General features: G+C 40.5%; 1 protein-coding gene across 4 annotated transcripts in view; it reads left to right on the top strand.

Annotated features, from left to right (window-relative positions):
- The first annotated feature begins 306 nt into the window (after nucleotides 1-306).
- palm3 (paralemmin 3) overlaps nucleotides 307-25,581 on the top strand; it is a 32,603-nt gene continuing 7,328 nt past the window's right edge. For 2 of the 4 annotated variants that reach the window (XM_034586122.1, XM_034586113.1), the window contains exons 1-3: nucleotides 307-844; nucleotides 21,227-21,279; nucleotides 23,104-23,184. In XM_034586122.1, the coding sequence (XP_034442013.1) occupies nucleotides 21,235-21,279; nucleotides 23,104-23,184 (126 nt within the window). In that variant the 5' untranslated portion in view covers nucleotides 307-844; nucleotides 21,227-21,234. The remainder of the gene's footprint in view (nucleotides 845-21,226; nucleotides 21,280-23,103; nucleotides 23,185-25,581) is intronic. The other 2 variants (XM_034586095.1, XM_034586104.1) reach the window with 2 other exon arrangements.

Raw genomic sequence — 25,581 nt, 5'->3', positions numbered from 1 at the left:
GTTAGACTAATTTATAAGATAATCAAGCTGTTTTCCAAAAATAAAGCTACTGCATCATTTTTTTATTATTACAACTTAATTTCCATCTCCATGCGTTATTGCTCATCGAGTTGTCTGGTGGAAATTGATGAGAGTTTAAAAACTTCAACGATGTGTTCCAGATAAAGCTTTAGTTTAGTTTAAGTGGTGAGTTTGATCTTTAGATAGACATTGAGAGTGCTTCTCTGTGTACAGTGTGTGTTTGAATCCGCAGATGGCGGGTCACTCTGGCGGTGTGATGACAGGATGTGAACCTGCGGCGGTGGAGGGGAGCGGTGTGTCTCCTCTGCTGGAACAACAGGAAACATGAGGCTGCTGCTGCTGCTGCTGCTGTGTGGAGGGCTGGCCTCACGGTAATGACTGGAGTCAGGTAACCAGGGACCTACCGACTCTTTCCCTCCTCTCACACGGGGTTAGACGCGGAGGGAGGCAGCAGCTCTCCGGGACCAACTCCTGACTCTTTTTTTTTGTTCAAAAAAACAAAACAACAACAATGAGGCGACTTTCTCTCCGTGAAACCGCGTAGACCTTTAAAAGTTCGCTGAAACTCACCGACGCGTCGATGTTCGTGTGACGGGCTCCGCGGCTCGCTCCCTCCGCAGAGGAGACTCAGGTGTTCGGCGACACGAGGAAGAAGTTCACGTCGTTCTTTTTAAACTCTCCTCCGCACCGTGTTCACGAAGCTACGTACAGGAGTTATCCGCCTGTTTTCGCTGCTCTTTTTTTTTCAGTGTGTCTCCACTTCTCCGCTTGGTTTTGTTTCACCTCGCTGGACTTGGAATATCAAGTGGCCGAGTTTGAGCAGGTACGTGCCGGTTTTTTTTTTTTTTGTGCCAATATCGAGCAAACTCTCCTCTGTTTGAGCTTTGACAAAGTTTGTGGGCTACGTGGTCGGTTGACACCTTTTGAAAACGGGCCAAGTGGTGGAAGTGAGCCCAGCCACAGAGCAGAAGAGCCCCAGCAGCCCCTGACTTTGTCTGACCTCAGTTCAGCGTTACAAACAGTTTTTTTGTTTTTTTTTTAAAGTCATATTGTCCTGTTTTAAAGTCACTTGTTATTTCCCTGACACTTCAATTATTCTTAAACCCTGACCTAACCACACTAGAACTACATTTTGCATGTGGAAACAGACTTGAGTTGTAAAGGTGAGTGACCAGCTTATCATAGTTATGGTTGTATTTATCTTTAAAGATAAGCCGTAATGTGTATAGAAGGAAACCTGTGCATCTGTGTGCAAAAGCCAAAACCTTGCAAGGCTTTTGCAGCAGTTTCAGTTTATGATGCAAGATAGTGAGGCTATCTTCTGACAACTCTCGCCACCAACACACCCCCTACACACACAAGACACACAGCATGCAGTCAAGATGGAGTTCTTCACATCAGATAAACCACACATTTGATTTGTGACTCATACAGAGGATGCGAATCACCTACTTTATGGCAAACTGCAATGCTGTCTCATCGCTTTTAACCTCAACTAGGTTTATAGGAGCCAGTTTCTAACTTGAGACACATCAAACAAACGCTGCTTGGCATGCAGCTGAGCGTGCTTATTTACAAGCAGAGGCCCCAGCGGGATCTCCTGACATGGCTCTTCTTCTGTCAGGCTGAAGAATCCAGGGCCTGGAGGCCAAATCCAAGGGGGTGGGGTGTTGCTCACCTTTGGCTTAATCTACCTCTCCGGAAAGAGTAACTTCTTTGAAAGTCTGTTAACAATTATGCTTATGCCTGAGGTTTCAAAGAGAAGTCGCACATAAAGGATCACAGCACAGGATGCAGGGGAATATAAATGTCACGGTGGCTAAAGAAGTCAGCTGTTAACAGAGGAAAACTGCGGTTTTATGACACAGTACAAATGAATCCTGATTTAAATATTGCCCTCCGACAATGCCTTCTTTCCATTGACAGTGGTATTGACATATCTGTGAAATTTGAGCTTTTATAAAATACTATCAACAATGCGATGTAACCCACTGCTTGCTGAGGTTATATTTATCATGTGCAATTACGATATTTCCTGTTTAACTAAAGTGCTTTGTGGACAGAGAATAAGACAGATTCTAGGTAACCAGATAGTGATACCTCTGTCTAATCTGCTTGCCTATTTGTTGCTATTTCAGCTGAAAAGTTTTAGCTTTGATCCACATGAAATACAAAATAATGCCCAAGTGCATCTACAAGTCACTCGCGAAGCAGTCTGGTTTTGATATGAATCCAGGGAAATCTACCCAAATGTTCAAAAAGAAAGCAAGAAGGGTAAAGTGGGCGAGATAGATAGCTGTTAAAGACAGATAAAGGGGCAGGAGAAAATGTGTGGTCGTCAGCACCACCAATCAGCGAGAGTTTCCTCTTTTTGAAATCCTGTTGAACAGGAGAGACTCCGTCTCTGACAGAGGCAGGGGGAGATTTACAAAAAAAAGAAAAGAAAGATAAAGGGAAGCTGAGAAAAGAGTAGCTGGGAGTGATGAAATCCACAATTTCTTTGCTTGGCAAACTGGATGATGGATGAATTTGCAGCAGGAGGGAAATTTCTTACTGCCACATCGCCCCCAGCATATCTGTCTGTATGTCTGCCCATCCTCAGTTGAAATGATTTTAGATTTTCAAGTATATCCTCCCCTTCCGCACTGTAACGTTGTCATCAGAAACAAACCTCTGGGATTGTTAGTGCAGTTCCATGTTTCAACCAAGCTGTTTACATGGTTCTCAGTTTCCAGTAGATGCTGGTTAAGGAAAGTTCCTCCATGTTATGTCACAATGTCAGAGGTCCATCTTTATGTCACGTTGCAACTAGTCTGACGATCTGTGTACACACTGCACAAACGCATCATGCTTCAGGCTGTTATTATTATGGCTAAGCAGAAGATTAGTCTCAGACAGCGGAGCAAGTACAAAGGTGGTGCATCTGGAAACAACAGATCATGAAGACACTTGCCAGGCAGCAAGAAATAATGGAAGTGATGATCAATAATGTGTTCCCAGGGGAACAACTTTGGCACAAAATGCTGAAGAAATTCCAGTAGTTATATTTTATGCATACATGTATAAGATACTCCAGGATTTCTATCTTAAATGTTACTTTATACATTAATTTAGTACTTTGCTTGTTGAAAATTTGAATCAGAGGCCAAGATATCTCAAATTTTAGTCACTAGCATGGGTCAAGTTTTGAAAAATGATGAATGCAGCACTTCCAAAAATGCAACGTATCATATTTCTGTTTGTTAGACAGCTATGTTTTTCCAAACTTAACATTGGTTAGTAATCCTGGCCATCTATTAAAGATATGTAGTCTCCTATCCCAAGCTGAAATCACCCTGATGACATCACTCTTACATCACAAGCATCATCTCCTCAAGTAACAAATTGCACACATTTACACAACTCTTTTTCTCTACTCATGACAAATAAACTCATACGTGTTGGAGTGCCCCTTTAATCAGTCTTTTTTCCCATAGCAACATGCAGTAGTTCACAGTACATGCTAGCTAATAAGGCTATCAAGTAGGTAACAAGTAGTTAATGGAAGATAACTTCCCTATAACCAGTCAGTTAGTTGGTAGACTTTAAGTTTTTCTTTGGCAAACTGCAGCTCAAGTCTTCAGATGGTACTTTGCAGCTGCTTGTGTACCTATGTGTGGTATTCTTTTCATTTCCAATAATCTGTTGACTTAAAGCCTTAGAAATCCTAGATGACAGGTGGTGAGAAATGGGGGAGGATAAAAAATAATTTACCTTCTTCAGTTTGCTCCGTCTGAGTTGTACACACAACGCATGTCCTTCTTTTGACACCAGCAACAATGTATTAGTCAAGCAGACAAGGGTAAGACAGCTATGTGTTATGGTTTTGATTTGAGGGGAGAACCTCAAGAAAGAGTGGAACCGTCTCTTGATGGGAGGATTTTTTGTCTTCTTAGCGTCTCAGCATTTACCAATATCTTTCTCGTAGGTATATTTTCTAAGTTTAGTCATAGATTGTAGTCTCTATAAAGGAAAATGTGCCTTGCATATCAGTGGCTTGTAAATGTGAATATATTATATTCCACTGGGAGGAGACTTCAGGGATGTATTTGAATGCCAAGTTTTGGACAATATCTGTTAAGTGACCAGGGGTGACTTTTTTTAATGCAAAAACTGTGAAAGCCACCTTAACAATCATAATGCCATAAATTATAGGATACTCAGAAATTAATAGGGTTGGGTAACGCTAAAATGTTATCGGTCCTGATTTCGATTCTGCTCATCGATTCCTGTTATCAATTCCCCATTTTGATTCCAAAATTGTAAAAAAAAGAGATCAAATGTTTAGATAACAAAAATATATTTATTGGTAACCATAGGCAGGTCCTGGCAGATACATACAGCGTCTTTGCAGTTAAGGAACCGATAATTTTACGGGTACCCGGTACTAGGAACCGAGTTTTGGTTCCTAACCCTAGCAATTATCCTCATGTGCAGTGCTTTTATAAGCGACATTTCTCCTGAACTGAACACAAGAGCTTAGACATTATCAACTCTGTATAATCACTAATTACAAATCTTGAAACTGAACTATATTAGTTGATTCTATCAGTTAGGAGATTTGTGACTTCTTACTCCTCTCATTAATCCAATGTACTATACAAAGCAACAGTTAGAAACCACCATATAGTCTGGCTTCTCTTGTGGACACACACATGATAGTAGGGTTTGGGTTTTCTATTAATGAGTAAATGAAAAATAATGCAACCACAAGCCTAGTAATAGTGTGGTTACTAAGTTATAGTGTCAGGTTAGCCATCGAGCACAACTCAGAGGAGACCGAATAAACCAATGTACCACTTTGTTTGCTTCAGTGTATGTATTTTAAATTCTGACAAGAGTACAAGTACACATTAGAAATGGGATGTCATAGGCTACATGTGCAAAATTTGACTGAAGGTGAGGGATATTCAGCTGCAACATGCAACTTCACCGCTAGATGTCACTAAATCGTACACAGTGAACCTTTTAAATATCTTATCACTGCCAATTCCCAACTAATTTGTAAGAAGTTTACCTGTTACTGAATTGTCAACAACACATCTGCATCCCACATTCACATGAGCAGATTTACCCATCCAATTTTGTTTGTTTGATTTTGGTGGCTCTGGTTTTGCGGTTAAAAAACTTGTTTGTCATGTCTATTCTTACCTTGAAGTGTGCTGTGAATGCTGTTTGCATCTCCAGCTTTCCTTTGTTTGATTTCCACTTATCAATGAAATGCAGTATTCATTCTAAACCTAATGTTTAGACATGCTCGTCTAGTTGCACACCAGGCAGCAATCCACAAACCCCCAAAATGTCATGCATACTGTCATCTGTGAATAGCAAAATGCCCTGTGTGCTCCTGCAGTTGTGAAGTTCTGGCCGGTGGTAGAGTCATGTTATTTGCCTGCCCAGGTCAAGAGACAGTATCTTTTGTAAATATGTTTATAACCTTGGTTGAACACATGTTGCCATGGAGAGAAGAGGTATTCCTCGGTACCAGCTTGTTGAACCTATTTCAGCCACAGTGGTGGTTTTAAATGTTGAAGACCTGTTGAGTTGTTACTGAAACCCCACAGTGTTGGGTCCTGGGAACGATCCATAGCCTTTAACCTTAGCCTTTGAATGGCTCTGGAACCAGACATTGATGAAAAATGAATGTAAGATAAATGGCATATGCTTCAACTAGTTCATTTTAAGCTTATAAAACATCCCAGACACTTGCATGCAAGATCAGATATACGCAAAAAAACTGAGGTCTGGGTGTGTTACCTAAGGGAGAGATAGTGCCTCCCCAGTAACATTGAGCTTATTGCAGAGGTTAAATCAAATCAGCGCAGAGCTCGAGATAGGGTCAGCTTCTGTTAATGCTTTACCCCAAACCTTTGAATGGGATTTAATCACAATTCCCAAATCAATCCTACTCAGTTACAATTAACATATTATATTTATTTCTTATTGTTTCTTAATTATATAAAGCCATTTTAATGAAGATGCTGTATAATGTCTGTCATTTCCTTAATATTGGCCTGGAATTAGGTTTGTTTGTCCAAGGTGATAATGACAAAGGAGGAAAGTTAAACATTACGTTGCCTGACTAGACATTTACAAGGTGACTCAACACCCTTTCAGAATAAATATATGCAAACTCCATGGTCTGACCTTGAAAGGTTTTGTAATCTGTTAGTGAATTAGGTGCTATGTGTTAAAGTGAGAGATTTAAGGATAAATAATAATAGTTTACAGTTGTTTATGGACCTGCAAATGTTTTACAATTGTCTTTGGACTGTTGTACTGTGTTGTACTGATGTGGGTTTTTTGATTTGGCTGCAGTGTGTGTTATATGAGATGATGTATGTAATCGTGACTGAGCTGCGAGGCCCCACGGCACACGGGACTACAGGCTTTTGACTCTGTGACAATAGTGAAAATGAACCGAGACTGGATTACACAAGCCCTGCATTCCTCTCCAAACCTGTTTGAGAGACACAGACAACCACATACACACACTAATCCTGCACACACAGACAGACAAATGACTGAAGCAGGCCAAAACATGTCTTACACAGGCTTGTTCAAAGTGCAAAACGAACATTTACCAACAAGAATATTGTCTACATGTTTACACAAACTCATTAGTAGAAAGTCCTGGAACAGTTATTTGAAAGGAAGAGTACATTTGCCTGTGGTTTATCAGTGCTGCTCCAGCACTATTGTGTTCCGAGCCAGTCTGTGTTAACACTTTCGCAAAGGCAAGGCATTTTTAAATTGATTGGTATTTAAGCCTGGTCCAATTCACACGCTTTGTTTATTGTAACCCATTGCACTGTGGGAAAGTCACTTGTCAAAACCTGCTTTCCATTAAAACAGCTGAGCTTCTCTCGAATGCACAGCATGGTGAGTGATTAAACCGCAAAGCAGCATGAATGAATAAACTGCAGCCATTGGTTTAAATGAAGATCCACAGTGACAGCGTGACTCAGTGAGCGGAGGAGGCAGAGACTGTTTGGGTCAAAAAGGGACACATTGCCTTTATGTCACTGCCATTGTGCAGGCGTATTGTGCAGGGTATTACAGACGTCCCTCTCCCCAGCAATAGATATTTTTGCTTGAAAGATAACCTGAATTATAAACTTATTCCCAAAATCTTAAACTTTAATTTCTATCAAGACAAGGATTCATCTTGTCAGCGCAACAAAAATATCACACTTGAGGCAAGTAATTATGCTGATTATACCTCTGAAGTAGTTAGTCATCCCTCATATCTAAATCTGACTGATTTTAAAGGTACTTGTTTTTTAAGCCCACATTCAATGTGTAGTACAAAACTCATAAGAAAGGACCAAGGTATCAGATGTTCAGTAATTAATGATAGCGAATCGCACTGACAGGGTTGTAACTTCCGATCCTGTTTTACTGTCACACTTGGATTTTTATGATACCTCTGACGTGTCTGCAGGTAAGAGTGTGACAAAATGAAGAATATTGTAAAGTGTCTCATTGTGAGCTTGCTGTGTGTTGTAGAGCTCGGTTTCTGTGGAGGTGCAGGCAGAATGTTTATGTTGTGTCACAGCCTTAAGTGTCTTGTCAGGACTTGTAAGAACAGGTGTTTTAAACTCAGATCCCCTCTTCACCTCCTCGAGTTCGCATTGTCACATCTCTGGTCCTTGCAAGATTTTCCATTCGCCTGAAGTTTCTGTGTCTTATATTGTTCATTTCTATCATTCTTTCCTTAATATATTCTCATTTCCAAAGTTTGCTCCCTGCTCTTCATGACCTCATCTGTGAGGCTGGTGAGGCAGGTCATGAGGACTTGAGTCAGTCCACATTATTGCACTGGACTTCGTTTCAACCAAGACTCTTTTTTTAAAGTCCATGGAATGAACCTTTTTCGTAAACAGCTTTGTTGAAATTACACATATATTTACTGTCTGTTGTTGGCTCAAGGGAACTTTTCCCTCAGGTACACAGGCTGTATTTTCCAAGAAGCCTAAACTAGCCTGTAATCTCGACTTGTGTGCAAAGCATACCACTGTTCACAACCTCTGCATTCCACCGAGGGTTAAAAAACAGTTTATATCCCTTTTACATTGAACCCTATTGTATATTTCAAATGTCTATGCAACATTTTTTCTGGAGATAAAACTGTAGATGGAGGAATTCATGAATGCCATAACATTGAAACAACAATAATGAAATCAGTCTACCTTACAACTGTGAAATCTTGAGGTCATGACCTAGTCTAGTGAATGTACTATACACAAAAAACGTAGGCAGTAAACCAACAAACCAGTGCTTTCATGTTGGTATGTGTGGTACTGCACATTATCCAAGTGTATACATAAGTCACAAGTCACCTTAGAGTGCGTCATTGCGACGACGATGTATGGCAGGAATACGAGGTGCTTGCAGCCAGCGTTAGTGAGGGAAAAAGTTAAAGCGAGTGTCAATGCAGCAGTGCCAATCCAGCAGGCATTTCAGAACTGCAGGAAGTTTGCTCGATACAGTCCACAGGCAAAAGCAATTAATGACAGTGACAGAATTTGTCGCTCTTGATGACCAGCCGTTTTCCGTAGAAGAAGACAAAGGATTTCGCCGGCTAATGGCACATTTCGAGCCCCGCTACACTCTTCCAAGTCGCCTTTCAGATGTGTCCCTGTCTGCCCTATATGATGTGGTCGCCGCACACATTCCTAGTCTGATAGATGCCAAAGTAAGCAATGTTTGTTTTACCACGGACATATGGAGCTCAGACATCAGTCCAGTGAGTATGCTTGGTTTGACGGCTCGGTGGCTAGATGGTTTCGGCCGGAAAAATCCATATCGTGCATCCCTATATGTATATACTGTATATCAAAGTTAAACCTAGTTGAACTTTGACTGCCGTGCGCTGTGATTAATACCTAGTGTGCGCTGAACCTATTTGCAAGCGGGACACAAAATGTGTTTCGTCTGAAAGGGATGCATTATAGACTAAACTGTATGTGCATAACAAAATAACTCGTTATATATACAGTTGTACAATTACTTTTTTTTGTTTGGCTTTAATTACAAGTTAAAGTGGCAATCTCAAAGATTTAGGTCCTGTTTGATTTGGCAACACCAAATTTTACTGGTGGTAAAAGCAAATGCATTTTATAACTACAGGTCACAGAATTCTGTGATCTATAACCATTTTAGTACAGATGTCAGGCAGTAATTGACCCTTTTCCATCATCCTATGAGCACCTGTGATCTGACTTTAGGCTGCAGGAGTCTGAGAACAGCAGGGCCCAGTGAAAGGAGTTAAGAAGTTGGAGGTGTGCCGTCTGTCCCCTGCGGCTCTTCGTCTAAAAGCTCACTGTGGCTGCTGCTTCTTATCCCTTTACTCCCTGCAATATTTCAAACTGATCTGCCCTCAAAAAATGTCAGAAAAGACAGTTGTCTTGTTTTGTAGAAGTATTTTTAATGGAAAACGGCTTAATAATTGCAAAGATCACATATATATATATATATAAAAAATCACAATGGCTTTTTTGAGTATGCTTCATATGCATGCATCACCTCTGAAGTTTGATCTGGTTAAGCTGTTTTTTAACATATAACCATAATCTGTGTTAACATTGTAAGTCTATACACATTCAAGCTAATAAGCTTAACCTATATTGAGATTACTATATGTGAGAGGAGTGGAACACCTTCCCTCATCACAAAGCTGTTTGTCTTAACCGATGCTTCCAAACTGAGCAATTCTAGAAATTACATACATTTAGACAAATGCAACAAAGTGGCTTCTCCGCAGCCTGATTATACAGATAATCCTGCATATTAATCGTACTCGATAAACAAGGATGACTCATCTGAGCTGCATATTCTTCAGCTTCACCACGCATATGCATGTTCCAGATGACCGTGTTATTCTCTGCAGCCCCTCTGCTGATTTGATGAATGAATGACAAGGTTTGTACAGAGGCATCACCATGCTGTCAGTTTTGATCTGCTGCTGAGCCTAATGGTTGTGGAGCTAATTTTTCTCTACCAGAATCCTTCCAGACTTAATATTTTAAATGTACACAAGCAGATGGTTGACATGGATAGTGAATAGAGGCATCACCATATTGGGAACCACTCACAAGCCAATGTCAAGCACTAGCAACCATTTAGCACTATGTCAAGCAAGTTTGTTTGGTTAAAGAGATAATGACTGTGCACACTGTTCTGACAGCATGGACTATGTCAGTATACAACACACCTGGTAGTTAAAGGTAATCATGCTACGTTTTTTGTTGCGACTACTGTCCAAGAAAAATGTGGCTAAGCCTCTTTACTGTGACACGTTTAAAATTATCCATGAGTCCAAGGATGTCTCGTTGTGTATAATTATATCCAAACTTAAAGCAGGACATGACGGCCAACAGAAAATATTGTCGCCCTCCCGTCTTTGTCTACCACCCACCAACATTTGAACTGGTAAAAAAGATTTAAAAAAAACACAGCCCTGCCCCAATTACCCAGAAGTTAATATAACAAAACAAATGAATGCAGCCTAAATAAATACTTACCAACACTGGCTAAATATTCATTTGTGGTACTTTCACACCTAATCTGTTTGGATTGTTTCAGGCAAACTGATGTATTTGGCCATTCAGTTTGTTTCAGCTGGTGTGAAAGCTGTCCGTTGAACTGGTGCCAGGAGTGTTGTTAAGATCTTGAAACATTGTGGAGGCGAAGCAAGCCCAGAAATCTCTAGATTTTCACCTGATAATTGCACCATTGTCACCATTAACCTCGAAATATCATCCTCCCAGTGGAAAACATAGAAAACACTTTTGAATGGGACATTAAAAGTTCCATAAAATACTAAATAGGTCAATTTCTTACAGTGAATAGACACTTTTCCTTCAGGATGAGCAATTGACTTTGAAAATATTTATTACAATCATAACATTATTAATAATAATCCTTATGATCCAAATTCCATTATTTAACTAGGAAAATCCCATAGAGATAGAATATCTCTTTTGCCAGGAAGTCTTTGTCAAGATGGGCAGCAATGAAATAAAAGTTTTATATATAAATACAAGCAGGGACAGATGACGCAAAAACAAACTAAAACAAAGTGATCAGACTAAAGCACAGATTAGATACACAGATATATGTAAATCAATGCTATTTGCTGGTTTGCCTTTAGCAATAAAAGCATGTAATGAACTATTGCTAACTTGACATTTCTGCTTGCTATTCCCCCCAGTAGCTACATCTGAGTGAATACATGTTCCAATCAGCAAATCAGTCGCAGAGATGCTTCATATAAATACTTCAAGGGAAATACATTCTGGCTTGGTGACTTATTAATTTGATTCCTCAAAGACAGAAAAAAGGTCTTTCGAATTTCTTTGTGCCCAGGTTCCATATAAGTACCACGGTGAGTGCAGCCTAGCTAGACGAGTGACTCTGAAGCTGTGTACACTGCCTTGGAATTAGTCTTAATTATGATGATTTACATAGCGATAATAATATGGAAGCTGTCTCTTGGAAGTAGTTGTTTTCATATATAATTTGCCTTTTAACAAAAATGTTTGAGACTAGCTAGCTGACTACAGAGCCCTCTTTTTCACCAGCCAGAGCTTGGAGATGAGAGAGTGGCACTCTCACATCCTGACTCAAATGGTCAGATGTGGCTGAGGTGGGAGCAAAAACGTAAATACAGGAAGAAAGTCCTGTCTTTTGGACGTGGCCGTATAGAGAAACATTTCTTTGCAATTTAATATGGTGGTGCTGCTACTACCACTACCCAAGCTACACTTTGCATGCTATGCTACATCCTAAAAAGTAAATCACACCCAGCTACAGGAGCTGTTCAAGCTCAAACTTGCAAAGTACAGCTGGTCAGTGGGTTGGATCAAGTTAACATCAGAATCTCAACGAAAACAAACTGCTTCAGAGTTTGATTGGAACAATTTTTTGCTTTGGTCTACACCCAAGTGCAATTACTGCATTCACACCTGCCAAAACGAATCATGTCATGAAGTCCAAGAGTCTAAAAAAGTGCCAGGATTAAAAAAAGTGCAGATGTGAAAACAGTTTTCCTTTTAACATATGATGATCCTGTGGCCAGAGGCAGGAGAGGGCTGAGTCCTGCTTACGTTCTCCTGAATAGAGTCTCTTTTGTGAGTGTGCTGTTTGCATGTATGTGGGCATATGTACATGTTTTTATTACGGCTCTATGGGACATTTGAACATCAACTTTATCGAGCCAAGCAGTCCTCATATGGAGCAAAGCATATTATGGTTAGGGATAGGCAAGTAGAAGGGTTGAGGAAATGTCCTCCGATTTCATGGAGACGTGTGGGTGGTACATGACAAAGCACCACTGATCCCCCCCTCAATCTTTTTATATGGCTGAATAATGAGAGCAAATTAATTGGCTCCTTTTAGGTGCCATTGTTTCATCATAGTCTCTAGCCTCTCTCAACACGATTCAGTAAAATTGTCAGTGCATTAAAGTTGCTTTGGTCTAACCACTGAACACCAGGACCAGTTGGAAGATTTCTTTTGATATTCCCTTGCAGTGATGCCTTTGATGCTGCAAGTGCTCTGTTTGTGATCATTTGTGCGAGGTTACTACACTGCAGAGTTAAAACGCTGATAAATACGGGATTGGTTGGTTGATGACATCCACGATGCTTTGAAGTGTTTACATTATTTGAGCCTCTGTGTTACTTGATAGGTTAGGCAGCAATAGCACTGTCACGCCTGTGAAGTGCCACCGTGATAAATGACTTGGAGTAAATCTCTGATGTCTGTTGTTGACTTTGATAATTCCCAACACGCTCCAAAGTCTGCTACACTGTGGGATCTGTGACGTAACACACACACACACACACACACACACACACACACACACACACACACACACAGCAGAGGAATGCAATGTTTTCATTCCCTCATCTTGGACTGTCAATCAGAGGAACTTGGCTGTGTTCTGTTGCAGAAGCATCGTCCAAGTTACACAAATTCCACCCATACCACCCTCACACACTTCAACACACACGTACAGTAGACACACATACACACACTCCCACTGTGTGTCAGATGTATTCCTATCTAGATAACCAGGATATCCATCTCCTAAATAGTAATATCTGCAGCAGAGTCTGTAAAGGAATTTAAAATCAATAGCTGATGAAAAAGCGCTTAACAACATTTCGCTCTTTCCATCCCTCAAGCGAAAAGAGTGATTCCCTCTTTTATTGCCTCATCTCCAATGAAAGTTCTGTCTGTGAATTTCTCTTGCAGTTAGTTCAATGTCTGTTTTAGTGAAGCTGTTCCTGTTGCAGTGGCCTGTGACGACAGCGGAGGATGCAAGTTCAGAGATCAGGGTTGTTGCGATTGCATGTTCCGTCTGTAATCGCCTGGAGGACGGCGATGTTTGTGCTCTTCCTGTTCCCAAACACACAGAAGGATATTTTCAACTGACAGTGGCCTTGGAATGCTCTGTCTGTGTCTGCTCAAAAAAAAAAAGTGATTCTGTCCAAATTGAAAATTAGAAACCTTTGGAGCAGGTCAATGTAATTTGTATTGCATATTTCTAAACCTTCTGCTTCCCCTGTCCTGTATTACTCCTTTCAGTCGTGGAGTTAACATGCCAACGAGCTCAGTTTAGAATCCAGCAGCAGGGTATGAATAGAATAGAGGCAGGGTAATGGGATGTGTAGAAGCAGCGCTGTAAATTAGCCTCAAACAGATGAACTACACTTCAAAGTAAAGACGTTTGTAGCGTACAGTCACTAATAAAGCTGGTAATGTTTGTACTCAAATGTTCTCACACTATGTAATTGAGGGCAAACAATCTGACACCTAACTCCTGTCTCCGCTTTCCACTCGTCTTTCTTTACAACAATCATCCCCCTTCTCTCCAAGAAATGGAGCAGAAACTTCAAAGTGCAGAGAAGCAGGGGGGCCAGCGGCCTAACAGCGGTGTTATTGCATCATCACATAAAAACAAAATGTCACTGGGTGGCCTTATAATGACTCCCCGCCCCACCCCCTATAGACCTGAAGCTATTTTAGCATTACAGTGTACATTGTGTGTTCAGTGGCTGGTATTTACAGAGTCAGCCAGTTCAGAAGACTGTTGCTCTCTGATCTTTCTACAGGCTTTAAGAGCATCTTAGTTTTTTGTCGAATTGATGCTACCAGAGAACAACTTGTTTTCAATCCTTGACCCATGACTATTATTTTTACAGGATGAACACTCATCTGTTAAAGTTGATTTTCCATCAGAGAGACTTAGTCAATAATTTGGAGAGGCCTGTACTGAAACCTGCCCTGTGATGCAGGTTGTTAGTGTCTCATAACCGAAGGTTCACGGTTTTCATGCTCCACTGCAGCCAGTGTCTATTTTTGTGAGGTCAAAGTCAACAGACGTGCTCTTACCTCTCTGCTAAAATGCCCTCTCATATCCATGCGGGAGTGGAGAGCTATATTTGAATTAGCTTGTTCCTGATTGGTGTTAGTTTCGTCAACGGAAACTATGACTACATACTATATGTTCATCAGCAACCTTATGTTATACTAAGAAAAGACAATGAAGAGATGCACCAATATCAGTAAATACTAACTGGCTATATCAGGGTGCATTAGTTTTTTTTTTTCAAACAATGGCATAATCTAGATGTGCTTCATTGATTATCCAACTCCTACATTTTAATGCTGCCCACAGAAAATGTGTGAGTGTAGTATTGTCGAGAGAGAAGTCCTGCAGCTACAAAATCACTGGGAAGAAAACCACAAACCTGAAGGGACTCCTTAAGATGCACCGCACAATAATTAAGGTAACTTAGACCTAACATTAAGATGTTTAATAAAATTACTTTAAAACAATGTTGAGCAAACTACTGGCAGTGGTGTAACACTATCTAAAAGCCTCCTTTCCTCCCTTCCTCCTTTCCTCCTGCTGCAAGCCTACATGGCTTGCAGCAGGAGATTTAGGCTCACTGAATGTCAGTAGCCCAAAGAACACACCATACATTAGTCACCATACATATTTCAGGTCTTGAGGATTTTTTAAATGTCTGTGAAGAGTTAGATGTCATCTCTTATTGTAAAATGTGTCCTTTGGGTAGTAGTTAGCTGCAGTCATCTAATATTAATCTTGCTTCCTCCGCAAAGAGGTTCCAAATATTTTCTTTACAAATGTATTGTATCGTAGTGTGCAGCATATTGTAAACACTTATTGTACAACACAATCTAGAACAACACTTCCACCAAAGCTTACTTAATTAAGTCTTGACAAAACTAAACATTGACTCCAGGGGTGTTGCACAAGTTTATTTTTGGTGGTGAAGTTACCATCATTGACTCGTATTTAAGTCACAAAGTTTTAGATTGCATTGGATTTGCTCATGTTTTTGTATCTTTCCTGACTTAATTGTTTAAATCAATTGCCTGGAATCTGAAGTCTCATTCAGATGGTTTGTTGCATGTCACACACAGGCCTTTTGAACTACACTATACCTTCCATAGCAACCTTTTTACAGCCATTGAATGAGCAAAAAGCTATTTGGATATACCCTAAACCTAATTGCACCATGTGTTTAGACCGTTAAAATAGAATCCGTAAGACTAAATCTAAAAATAGCACCACTCCTCATTCCATAACGGGAAATACTGTGCTGTGAAAACATGCTTTACATTTCTAAAACCAGTGCTTTGCATAGACAGATTATCTAATGTCATCTGATGGACCTTCTGCACACCACTGACATTAAATATGAGCTGGCTTGCACAAGACGCCAGGAGGCATTTGCAGTATTTAAATGCTACCTATCACATATAGTCGTTTTAGTCTTCAGAAAATGAAGTGCTAATTCGTTCTTCTCTTTTCTTTCACATGAATTGTGATTTGGATTTAGCTAAACCCCAAAATATTTTGTGGAGAAAGTCGACTTGTCATTTTATCATTTATTTAGATTTTTGCTTGTAAGAATAGTAACACTGCTTAAAATTGCCTCATTCAATCTGATCATACACTCAGCTGTGATACTAAATGATTCTTAAACGTTCATTCCAGACCCCCTAATGTTTTTCCATCTGTTCCCGCAGTGCTAATGTCACTACACTTCATGGCACCCCACAAGGCAAATATACATTGTTATATAAACATGCACACACACACACACTGAAGGCAAATATACATTCTTTTGCAGAAGGGCAGGAGGAATGTTTGCAAAGAAACCCTGCTGACAGGTTGGAGTGAGACTGAATGACTGAGAGGCAGCTGTAGCTTCTAAGATCTCATAATTAACAGCAGGAATGCAAGATGCAATTGCTTTCACTTCCATCTATAGTTTTTAAAAAACAAATTGAAGCTGAGATGATGAATTGATTGGTAATGTAAGTCATTTTTGTGCATGAATCCCCAGAGATGTCCCCGTACAGGGATTGTGAGGGAAAGTTTTACAGACCAGACAAGTGACAGAAAGTTCAAGAAAATAATCTGCTGATTTGTCAATAATGTGACCCAATTGTCGCAGCTCTCAATGAATCAGTTGTTCAGCCTGGAACATGTCTGAAAATACTCCTCACTGTTTCCTGGTGCCCAAAGTGATGTCTTATTACATCTTTGTCTGACCAGCAGTCCAAAACCCAACAGCATTCAGATGAAGGTGATGGAAATCAGGATAAAATAACCAATAGTGATATTTAGATGCTAAAATCAGCATTTTAAATGGTAGATTAATGTCCAATGTCTTTATTTAGAGAGCGGGGCAACCAATGGCCGATCTTTAATGCAGTTCGAATGTTGTTGATTTTGTTTTTTAAAACTGATGCAATAATTTGAATTTCAGATCTTAAATGCTCATATATGTATCTACCTCGAAGGCAGATACATATATAAACATATTTATTAAAAAAGACATTTTATATTATTGGCCTTGGGAGCACATGCATCAGACCATGTAGATTACATCAAAATGTCAGATTGTGCTTGATTAAATGGGCGACTGATTAATCGGTATATCACTCGTAAATGATAAAATTATTGATGGCTGAATTCCATGTACAGAAGATGACTTAGTTTCAGGGTCCTGGTGTTGTGCCTGCTGGTTCACTGTCTCACATGGACACCATTATTCCGATATTAACCTGATTATGATAGTCTGAATAAGATAATGTCATGTAAACAGCATTGTTTGATTAGATTGCTCTTAATAAGGTCATTTTCTGAGTAAGTAATAGTCTGATCAAGACATGTTTAGTGTTCTGACCTTAGTCACAGTATGAAGACATGTTCACATCTTATTCACACTAAAATGTCCTGTTAGAGTTTTCTCAAATAAGCTCAGTAGTTGGAAAATTGCTTTCCAAATAAACGTTGTCATGACTTATCAGTTTACTTGAATGGAACAGAGCCATTGTTATTATCTACTTACTTATCTGTGTAAACAGCCTTTATTTATTCATTACAGTGCTAATATACAACATACTTCTTCTACCTCTTTCTCCTCTTTTGTCTTTGACTTCAGCTGCTACAGTCCATTGTGTGACTCAAACAGTTTTCAGACATGACCTGTGGGTAACATCCGGAAAATTGGCAACAGAGTTTACCGGCAGTCTGCCTTTCACTCGCACAACGCAGCAGCGGGAGGATTTTTGCAGATGCGTTCACAACAGCAACAAATCCTCCACATTATTCAGGCAAGAGGTGGAGCAGCTGTGTGCAGCAGGCAGAGGCAGGAAGTGATGTATTAACTCTGCTGCAGAGATAACAAGATTTTTTTGACAATATACACACACCGGTGTCGGCTCTTATCACCACAAATTCTATTAACATCTTCGTCTGTGTACTCTGTGTGTGTCACTACTTTTTCACCAGGAGATTGTTGTTTAATTTTTTTATGATTTTTGCTTCTGTCGCTCGTTAGAAGCGTCATCAACCCCCCAACTCGCTCACAAGGAAAACAGCAGGTGATTCCCCTGCTGTGTTCTCAAATCGAATTCTCCTGGAATTCTTTGGACATTATACTAGGGGCCCAGGCGGAGTCCGCAAAGAATTTGTGTTCACACATGCACCTTCTCGGGAGAAAATACAGAGGAACTGCGGACTTCGGTGCATGTCTGAAAGCAGCTTAATTGGGAACAGGGTATGGGGATGGAGAGAGACTGGGAGATATGGGAGAGAGTTGGTGTGTGGGACACAAATGAACACCTTGAAACCCAAAGATGGAACTGAGGCTTCAGCCCTTTGAGTCATCTGTGCTGGCATGAGACAAGTGTTACCGGTGAACGTGGAGCCTGTAATTAAATACTGTAGCCGCCAATCTGTGTCAATGGCCTTGTGCCATATTGGTGTCTTACTACGGCTGGTTTGTTCTGAGAGGTAATGGATGTAGTGTGAATTGACAGGCAGTGAACAAATGCTGTTTTTCTTCAGTCCCACAGCACATCTGTGAGATGCTGTGCTTTCTGGATACCAGGAGAGGATAGTGGGAGTGAGAAAATTCACAGTTAAGGTGAAAACATTCATTAAAAAGGTAAAAATTATGCATAAACAAATAAATGATTTATTAAATAACTCATTTGTTTTATAATGTGGACACTGGTCACTGTTTTTTCAGTGCCTGCATTTCTGAACACATGACATGTATTATATATGTGTCTGCTTTAGAAGAGATGTTCTTCATGTACTCTGGCTTCCTCCCACAGTCCAAAGACAAAGACATGCAGATTGGGGTTAGGTCAAGTGGGTACTCTAAATGGTGTGAATGTCTCTGTAGCTGCTTAGTCATGCACTGAACTCTGTATGTTCTCCTGACATCATCCGAAGGAGCTGAATGTGAGAACACAATGTCTGAGTGAGACTCCACATATTCTCCCAAGTTTCTCCTGCCAGCCCTGAGTAAAAGTCTGGATAATGTTCGATTGACTTCAAGTGAGAAAACAGCAGAAGATTATCTGGAGGATTGACTGCGAGCAAGCGGGTGTGTTGATGACATTTCAAACACATGACATGTGGAAAACTGAAAGAACTTGGATTGATTGATTGATTGATTTCCTGACTTTTCTATCTGCATAGTTTCTTCCACTGACAACCCTTTTAGATGAAACAATCGACTAGTGCCAAATCACTTTTTATTTTAGCAGGCTGCATGCTCAGGGTCTTCTGGGAAACAGTTGATTTAATCTATAATTTCTCTGTTATTCCAGTTCCTGAACAATCATTTATTTTGTCTGTGTTGTGCAAGATGTTTTTTTACTTCTATGTCACCGGTTGTCCCATTTTGTGAGCCTTATTCCCAAACCAGTTGCCACATTTCCCGTCACCTCATTCGCCCCTTGTCTTTTCCTTCCCCGCTCGTCTTTTCCAGCCATCTTGACTTTCTCTTGTCTCTTAACTTTTTTGACTTTGTCAGCTTTCCCTTCTCTAACCTCCTGTATCATGTCTAATTATCGAAGTCAGTGCTTGTCTACGGGGAGCTCCTCAATACCTCCTCATCAAAGCCTCTGTTTGTGTCTGCTTGTTTATCTCTGGCTGCTATTCTAGGCGCTCTCCTGGAGCCCTGATGATACACAAGCCTCCGCTCACTATGGGGGCTTATATACTGTAAGCTGTCACTGCACCTCCAGTCATTCAAAACACACAAATGAGATTGTGTCTCTTTCTACCACTGCTGCTCTTGAAGGAGCATTGTCTTTCAACCTCTATGTATCTTCTCATAGGTCTTTTTCCCCATCTGAAATGTTTCCCCTGCCCTTTTCTTGTGTCACCCTCCTGTTTTCCCCTACACCTTAGTTTTCGGATTCTGATGTGGGCCCTTTTCTCCCGTGACCCCCACCCCACATCTACAGAGCATCAATGGAACCCCTTAGGTGTTGTATAGGGTTAAGTTTCTCACTATATAACTAACATCACCTCAAGCTGAAGAGATGTACTACATTGGAGAAGCAGCAATAGCATCAGCTCTCCTGAGTTGCCTTCTGGGGAGAAATGAGAAGCAGCATTTGTGTAGTTGGGATGGGGGCGGGAGGGGTTTCAGGAAAAATGAGTAATGCAGCTAAGGGTTGATTCGTTGAAGCTTGTTTGGTCGGCGTGCAAATGAGAAAAGGAAACGTCGATTTTTCATTCTCGTTAATGGTGCAGTTGGGTTTTGATGTTAAAAGCAAGGTCACTGTTTGAGTTCAATTGTCGGTGAGGTTTCGCAGGTTATGCATCTAGAAAGTGTTTTGCGTTTGTGTGTGTGTGTGTGTGTGCATGCATTGGTAAAAACTCATTTTGTGCTTCAAAGCTCTGTTATGGCAATTAGTGACAGAGTGGTATCTGTTGTTTGTGTGTCTGTTTTGAATCCAATATGCACCACATGGGATTGTTCGAAGATTATTATTGCTGTTGCATAAAATCATCATATTTCCCAATAACAGTGTTTTGGCTTTAATTCTTTTAAAAATATAAAGTCTTTATTTATAAAACCCTCCCAATGCAGAATGCCAATGCAGGCTTAAAATAAGTCTTGTTTATTTATTTTGAGGAGTTGATTTTTTTGAGTTAGTGCTCAGAGTTGTGGCTTGTGAGAGCTGGTTGCTGTGCACGTCTCCAGGCTCTGCTCACTCGTGTACCTCTGAGTTTAAGGGAGCTCAGATTTTGTCCCATTTAGTGTCTGTTTCAGCTGTGGCAAGACAGAAACATAAACCTGGGGTGTGGGGGGACATGTTTCTGGTGGGGATTGTGGGGAGGATTATGGGTCATGATTGCACTCCAGATGAAGGTCTGCACTACCATATACAGAACCAGTCTAATTACATCTTTCACAAAATCACAAAGTCTGGAACCCTGCCTCTGATTTTAGTTTTTGACACTCAAGATCTGAGGGGGAGGGGACTGGAGTTAGGGGACTATTTTGATTCTCCTCTTCTCACAATCTTTGGACCACAGACGAGTTTTAAAGTTGCCAAGACCAAAAACACAAGAAAAAAAACAGGCCATGCAGCTCAAAAGACGAATATTTCAACAGAAGAAGAAAATGCTAAATAGGTTTTCTAGTGATTTTCACAAATGATTCATCTGAAATCATGGCCTGGATTCATTCTCTCAGACCAGTGAGCACAGTCAAATTCTGTCAAATACATGATTCACTTGACTTGTCTCATATTTGTTTAATCTCTGATCTCAAACCTTCATCCCTGTCTCGTGGTGTCACAGGTTGCACGATGGATGAGACGGAGAAGTACCAACAGAGACTGGAGGCCATTGCTGTGAGTCTTTACACACACACACACACACACACACACACACACACACACACACACACACACACACACACACACACACACACACACACACACACACGTTTATCTGTTTCTCGATGAACTGGGCGAGTGATTATGTGTTGTGCCTGCACTGAGTTGAATTGATCATATTAACATTGAGATGCTTGGGTTGTTCACGGTCAGCAGCCGCCCCCTCTGACAGATGACGGTATCTGCGTGAATGTGGAAGTTATTCTTTCCCAAAGCACTTCTCTGAAAAATGACATTCATGTACCGTTAAGATACAAATGATTTATCTGACACAACCTCCACAGGCTGAATGGAAAGGTGCTGTGTATTAAGTAACTAACTGCAGCAGGGATTAATTGCTAGTTAATGATTTGAATAATCAATTTCCATGATTCCTTGCACCGTAATCAGAACAAATGCATCATTTAACTAGAATGGTACCCGGTGGAGTGCACAACGCCACGTTTGTTGTTTGTTTGGACATACTTCTAAATCTATTCAAGATACAAACAGTGTAAACTTTTTATTCCCAACTGAACCCACATTATCTCAGCTTGACATTGGTGATAGCTACAGGTTTGTAATCCTTTTTGTTACCATACAGTGGCTGAAAAATATCCTACCCCCCCAAATAAATCCACATTTAATACTGCTAGATCCAGATTTTTACTTGGTTCCGCAACAACTTGGAGACAATCATAGATAAAGGTCTTCTAGATATGTTTTTTTTTTTTTTCTTCCATCAAGATACATGAAAGATTCCCCAGGAAATCGGTTAAGTATCAAATGTTCTCTATCATGGGTTCTCTTTTGGCCCATGTCCTCTCGTTTCACCAAGTTTCGTGGAAATACTGTCAGGATTTTTTTCTGTAATCCTGTTGACAAAAAAATACTAAATAACATCAACTTTTAAAGTTGTATTTCAGCCAGGAAACAGCACCAAGCTTGCAGGGTGATGGTTCACCATTGGTCTTGTGTAGGCAGATTGCTCTTCAGATGATCATTTATTGGCAAGCTGCTCAAAACGCAATGGAAACAAGGATATAATGTCAATGCATGAAAGTCAAATAAATTTCCTTGAGCAGAGGCTTATGGCTCTTACATGGCAGAAGCTGATATTACACCACATTAGACATCTCGGCTTGAAAAGTTTTATTTCAATGGATCCTAACTTTTATTTTAGTGGCTGTTCATTTCTATATTTTAAAGATGTAACTGGTTTCGTAGAATCGCCTGGATTTGTTGGCACAAAAAGATAAATTCTCAACATGCATCAGTTATCATCAGTTATAGGCAGGTTTACACAGGAGGTACCACCAGCGAAATGACGACTCGTCTACGTTCGCCTACTTGTCTGTATAGAGACAGCTGGTAATGGGACTAAGCTGTGCTCTCTGTAACTCCTAAATAATTTATCGACTGTGCACTGTGGTGAGCCAGGGTGTCCCTTGTCATATGAAAACAACTCCAGGTTGCCATGCGGACTGGAGCTCTGAGCATTATGGGATATATAGTATACCTGATGTCTATGGTGATGCTGTCCTTGTGACAGATGGCTGACCAGGTGTCCCGGTTTTTACTTTTTCTCAGTGATGTTTTATTCAATGCTGTCTCTTCCCTTTCTCTGTTTATTCCATTACATCAGCTTGTTTTATATGAGTTTAACCATTTAACCAGTCCCCCTTTCTCCCGTTCTTTCTGTTTGAATAAAGTCATGCTTTTTTTGCTCTCCCGCTTAGTTCATTTAGTTTTTGATATTTTTGTCATTTTTCTCCTTCCCTCCCACCCCTCCTCTTTCAGGAGAAGCGTCGGCAGCAAGAGGAGCAGGACAGAACCAGGAGGGAGTTGGAGGATGAGAAGATCAGACTACAGCAGCTCAAGGTGTGACACACACATTTGGGATAATCTAAACTGTCTCTTTCACTCTCTCTCTCTCCCTCTCTCACACACACACATACACACACACACACACACACACACACACACACACACACACACACACACACACACACACACACACACACACACACACACACACACACACACAGACGCAAAGCTTTAATTTCACTCAGCTAAATCCCCTGCAGACTCATTCCAGCTTGTTAGCAAGCAGATTGGCTCCAAATTTATTTCCTTTCCACACACACACACACACACACACACACACACACACACACACACACACACACACACACACACACACACACACACACACACACACACCCTTCCACTCTTCCTGTTTCTGCCAGTTTCTCGCAAGGTTAGATGCAAGCCTCCCTTTGCTGAAATCAGTTTTTATGCAAGTGTTTACACACTCTTAAAGTCACGGAGCTGCTCTATTGTTTTCACATCATTTCCAGACTGGCGTTCCCACTTCCTACTGCGCTGTGTTCCACTGCCCTGAGGCACATTCCTCGAATTGTGTGAAATTTGTGCATCATGTGTTTACGACCACACAGGAATGCATGTGTGCACTGAAGAGAATGTTTTACACATCACCCCCATCATATATGTGCACTCCATTAAAAGCATTTTATCTATGAGGTCACAATTCACGCTTCAACAGGCCTGAAAGATTCATTTGGAATCATTACTCCCGCACTTGCTCTCTCACAGGAGGTGATATCATAGTAGCTTTAAGTGCATTCATTAGCTGTGACATTGGCGTCCACCCCTGGGTGTAGATGTAAGGATGTGATAGGAGGGAGCAGCAGCTTACACACAGCTCCTGACCTGCAGGAAGGTTTAGAGGGGGCTGTGTCTCGCTAGCCAAAGGCAGAGGGAGGGGAACAGAGTGGGGCTTGTTCTGTGCCGCATGAGAAAACACAGAGATGGTTTTGTGACGTTTACACTTAAGTAAGTAGCTTCTGGCTAACTGTTGCCAGATTTTGGAAACATCGGACCACAGACTGGAGGGGAGTTTGGGTTTTCAAATGTTTTCATCTTGCAAGCTTGCAAACAGCAAGTGGCTGTACAGTAAGAGAAAGTCAGAAATTGGTGCTTATATCCTGATAGTTTTGAAAAAAGATAACCCTGTCTGTTTCACTTGATTTAGATGTTCTACAAGTTACAGTATTCCTGCTCTTCAGCATCCGATTCAGCCTTTTCAGAACAGGCAAGAGGCTCAAGGGCACTGTATAGATGCACAAATGCTAAAACAAGCAACTGAACCAAGGTCAGCTGGTTGCAACGGAAGTCACCCTGCGGCCTCTGTTATTGGTACTCAAGTAAAACACAACTGCTCTGTCATATGTTAGCATGAAAAAGGTTTTTCCCTCTGGTGACAAAGGAAACTGAGCACATTCAGTGGATTGTTCAATATCGACATTGATTTGTCTATAAAGTAGTTTTGTAACAAATAACAATGGAAATATATATTGTGTGGGGAAATTGTTTGTCTGGCAACTTCAGCTCACATTAAAGTAAATATCTTTCCCACTTTTTTGGTCCTTGGATGTGTTTTTTCCTATCTTTAAATATAAATCTTGCTTCAAACTTGAAAAAGTTTGCATAAGATATTCTTGACAGTGTCCTGGAAACAGAGCTGAGAACACACTGTGCTGATTTTCTAAATGCATCAAATTAAAAGTAAATATTATACAATAAAAATGCGGGAAAAATCATTTTCCCGCATTTTTCAGTTTTAAAGTTGTGTCCCCAGTGATACCACTAATTAACAAATTATTGAAATAAACTAATATCCTACAAAGCAATACAAAATCTACAGAGGTTTTGCAGTTTGAGCTCATATTTGCTGTGTATTAAATCAGTATCACACTTAAAGGAGTTGTGTGTTGTTGTTGCGTGTGTTGTAACAGTCTCTTTTGAAAACGATGTTCAGTCAGCTCGACAAACTACTGAGAATTGCGCTCCTGTTTTTGTAAAACTTGAAAGCTCCTGGTTTGGTGTTGTGTCAGGGGGGAATGGTAAGTAGCCCCAGGCAGCTTGCATTCACTGGGTCATGTCTATTTCCTGGAGAGCAGTGGTGGAACAAAAATAGAAATGAAGTGAATAAAGCATCCGCACATGCTATCAAATTCAGACTTGCTCTTTCTCTTGGATGACTGAGAGCAAGATGTTTCTGTCTCTCACCTTTTTTAAATCTCATCCTCCCCTCAAATAACCGCATTGAACTTTATGATCCCTACCTCAGTTTCTCACTCTGTCCTCTTCACTGCTCAATACATCTAACTTCTGTACTCTTTTCAATCCTCACTCTATTGATTTGGCCTTTTCCCAAAATCACCCACCCTCACTACTTTACTAATGTCTGCATGT

This window comes from Hippoglossus hippoglossus, chromosome 1, assembly GCF_009819705.1.
Source record: "Hippoglossus hippoglossus isolate fHipHip1 chromosome 1, fHipHip1.pri, whole genome shotgun sequence".
In the NCBI taxonomy this organism is placed as follows: Eukaryota; Metazoa; Chordata; class Actinopteri; order Pleuronectiformes; family Pleuronectidae; genus Hippoglossus; species Hippoglossus hippoglossus.
This window is presented reverse-complemented; position numbering and strand designations above follow the sequence as displayed.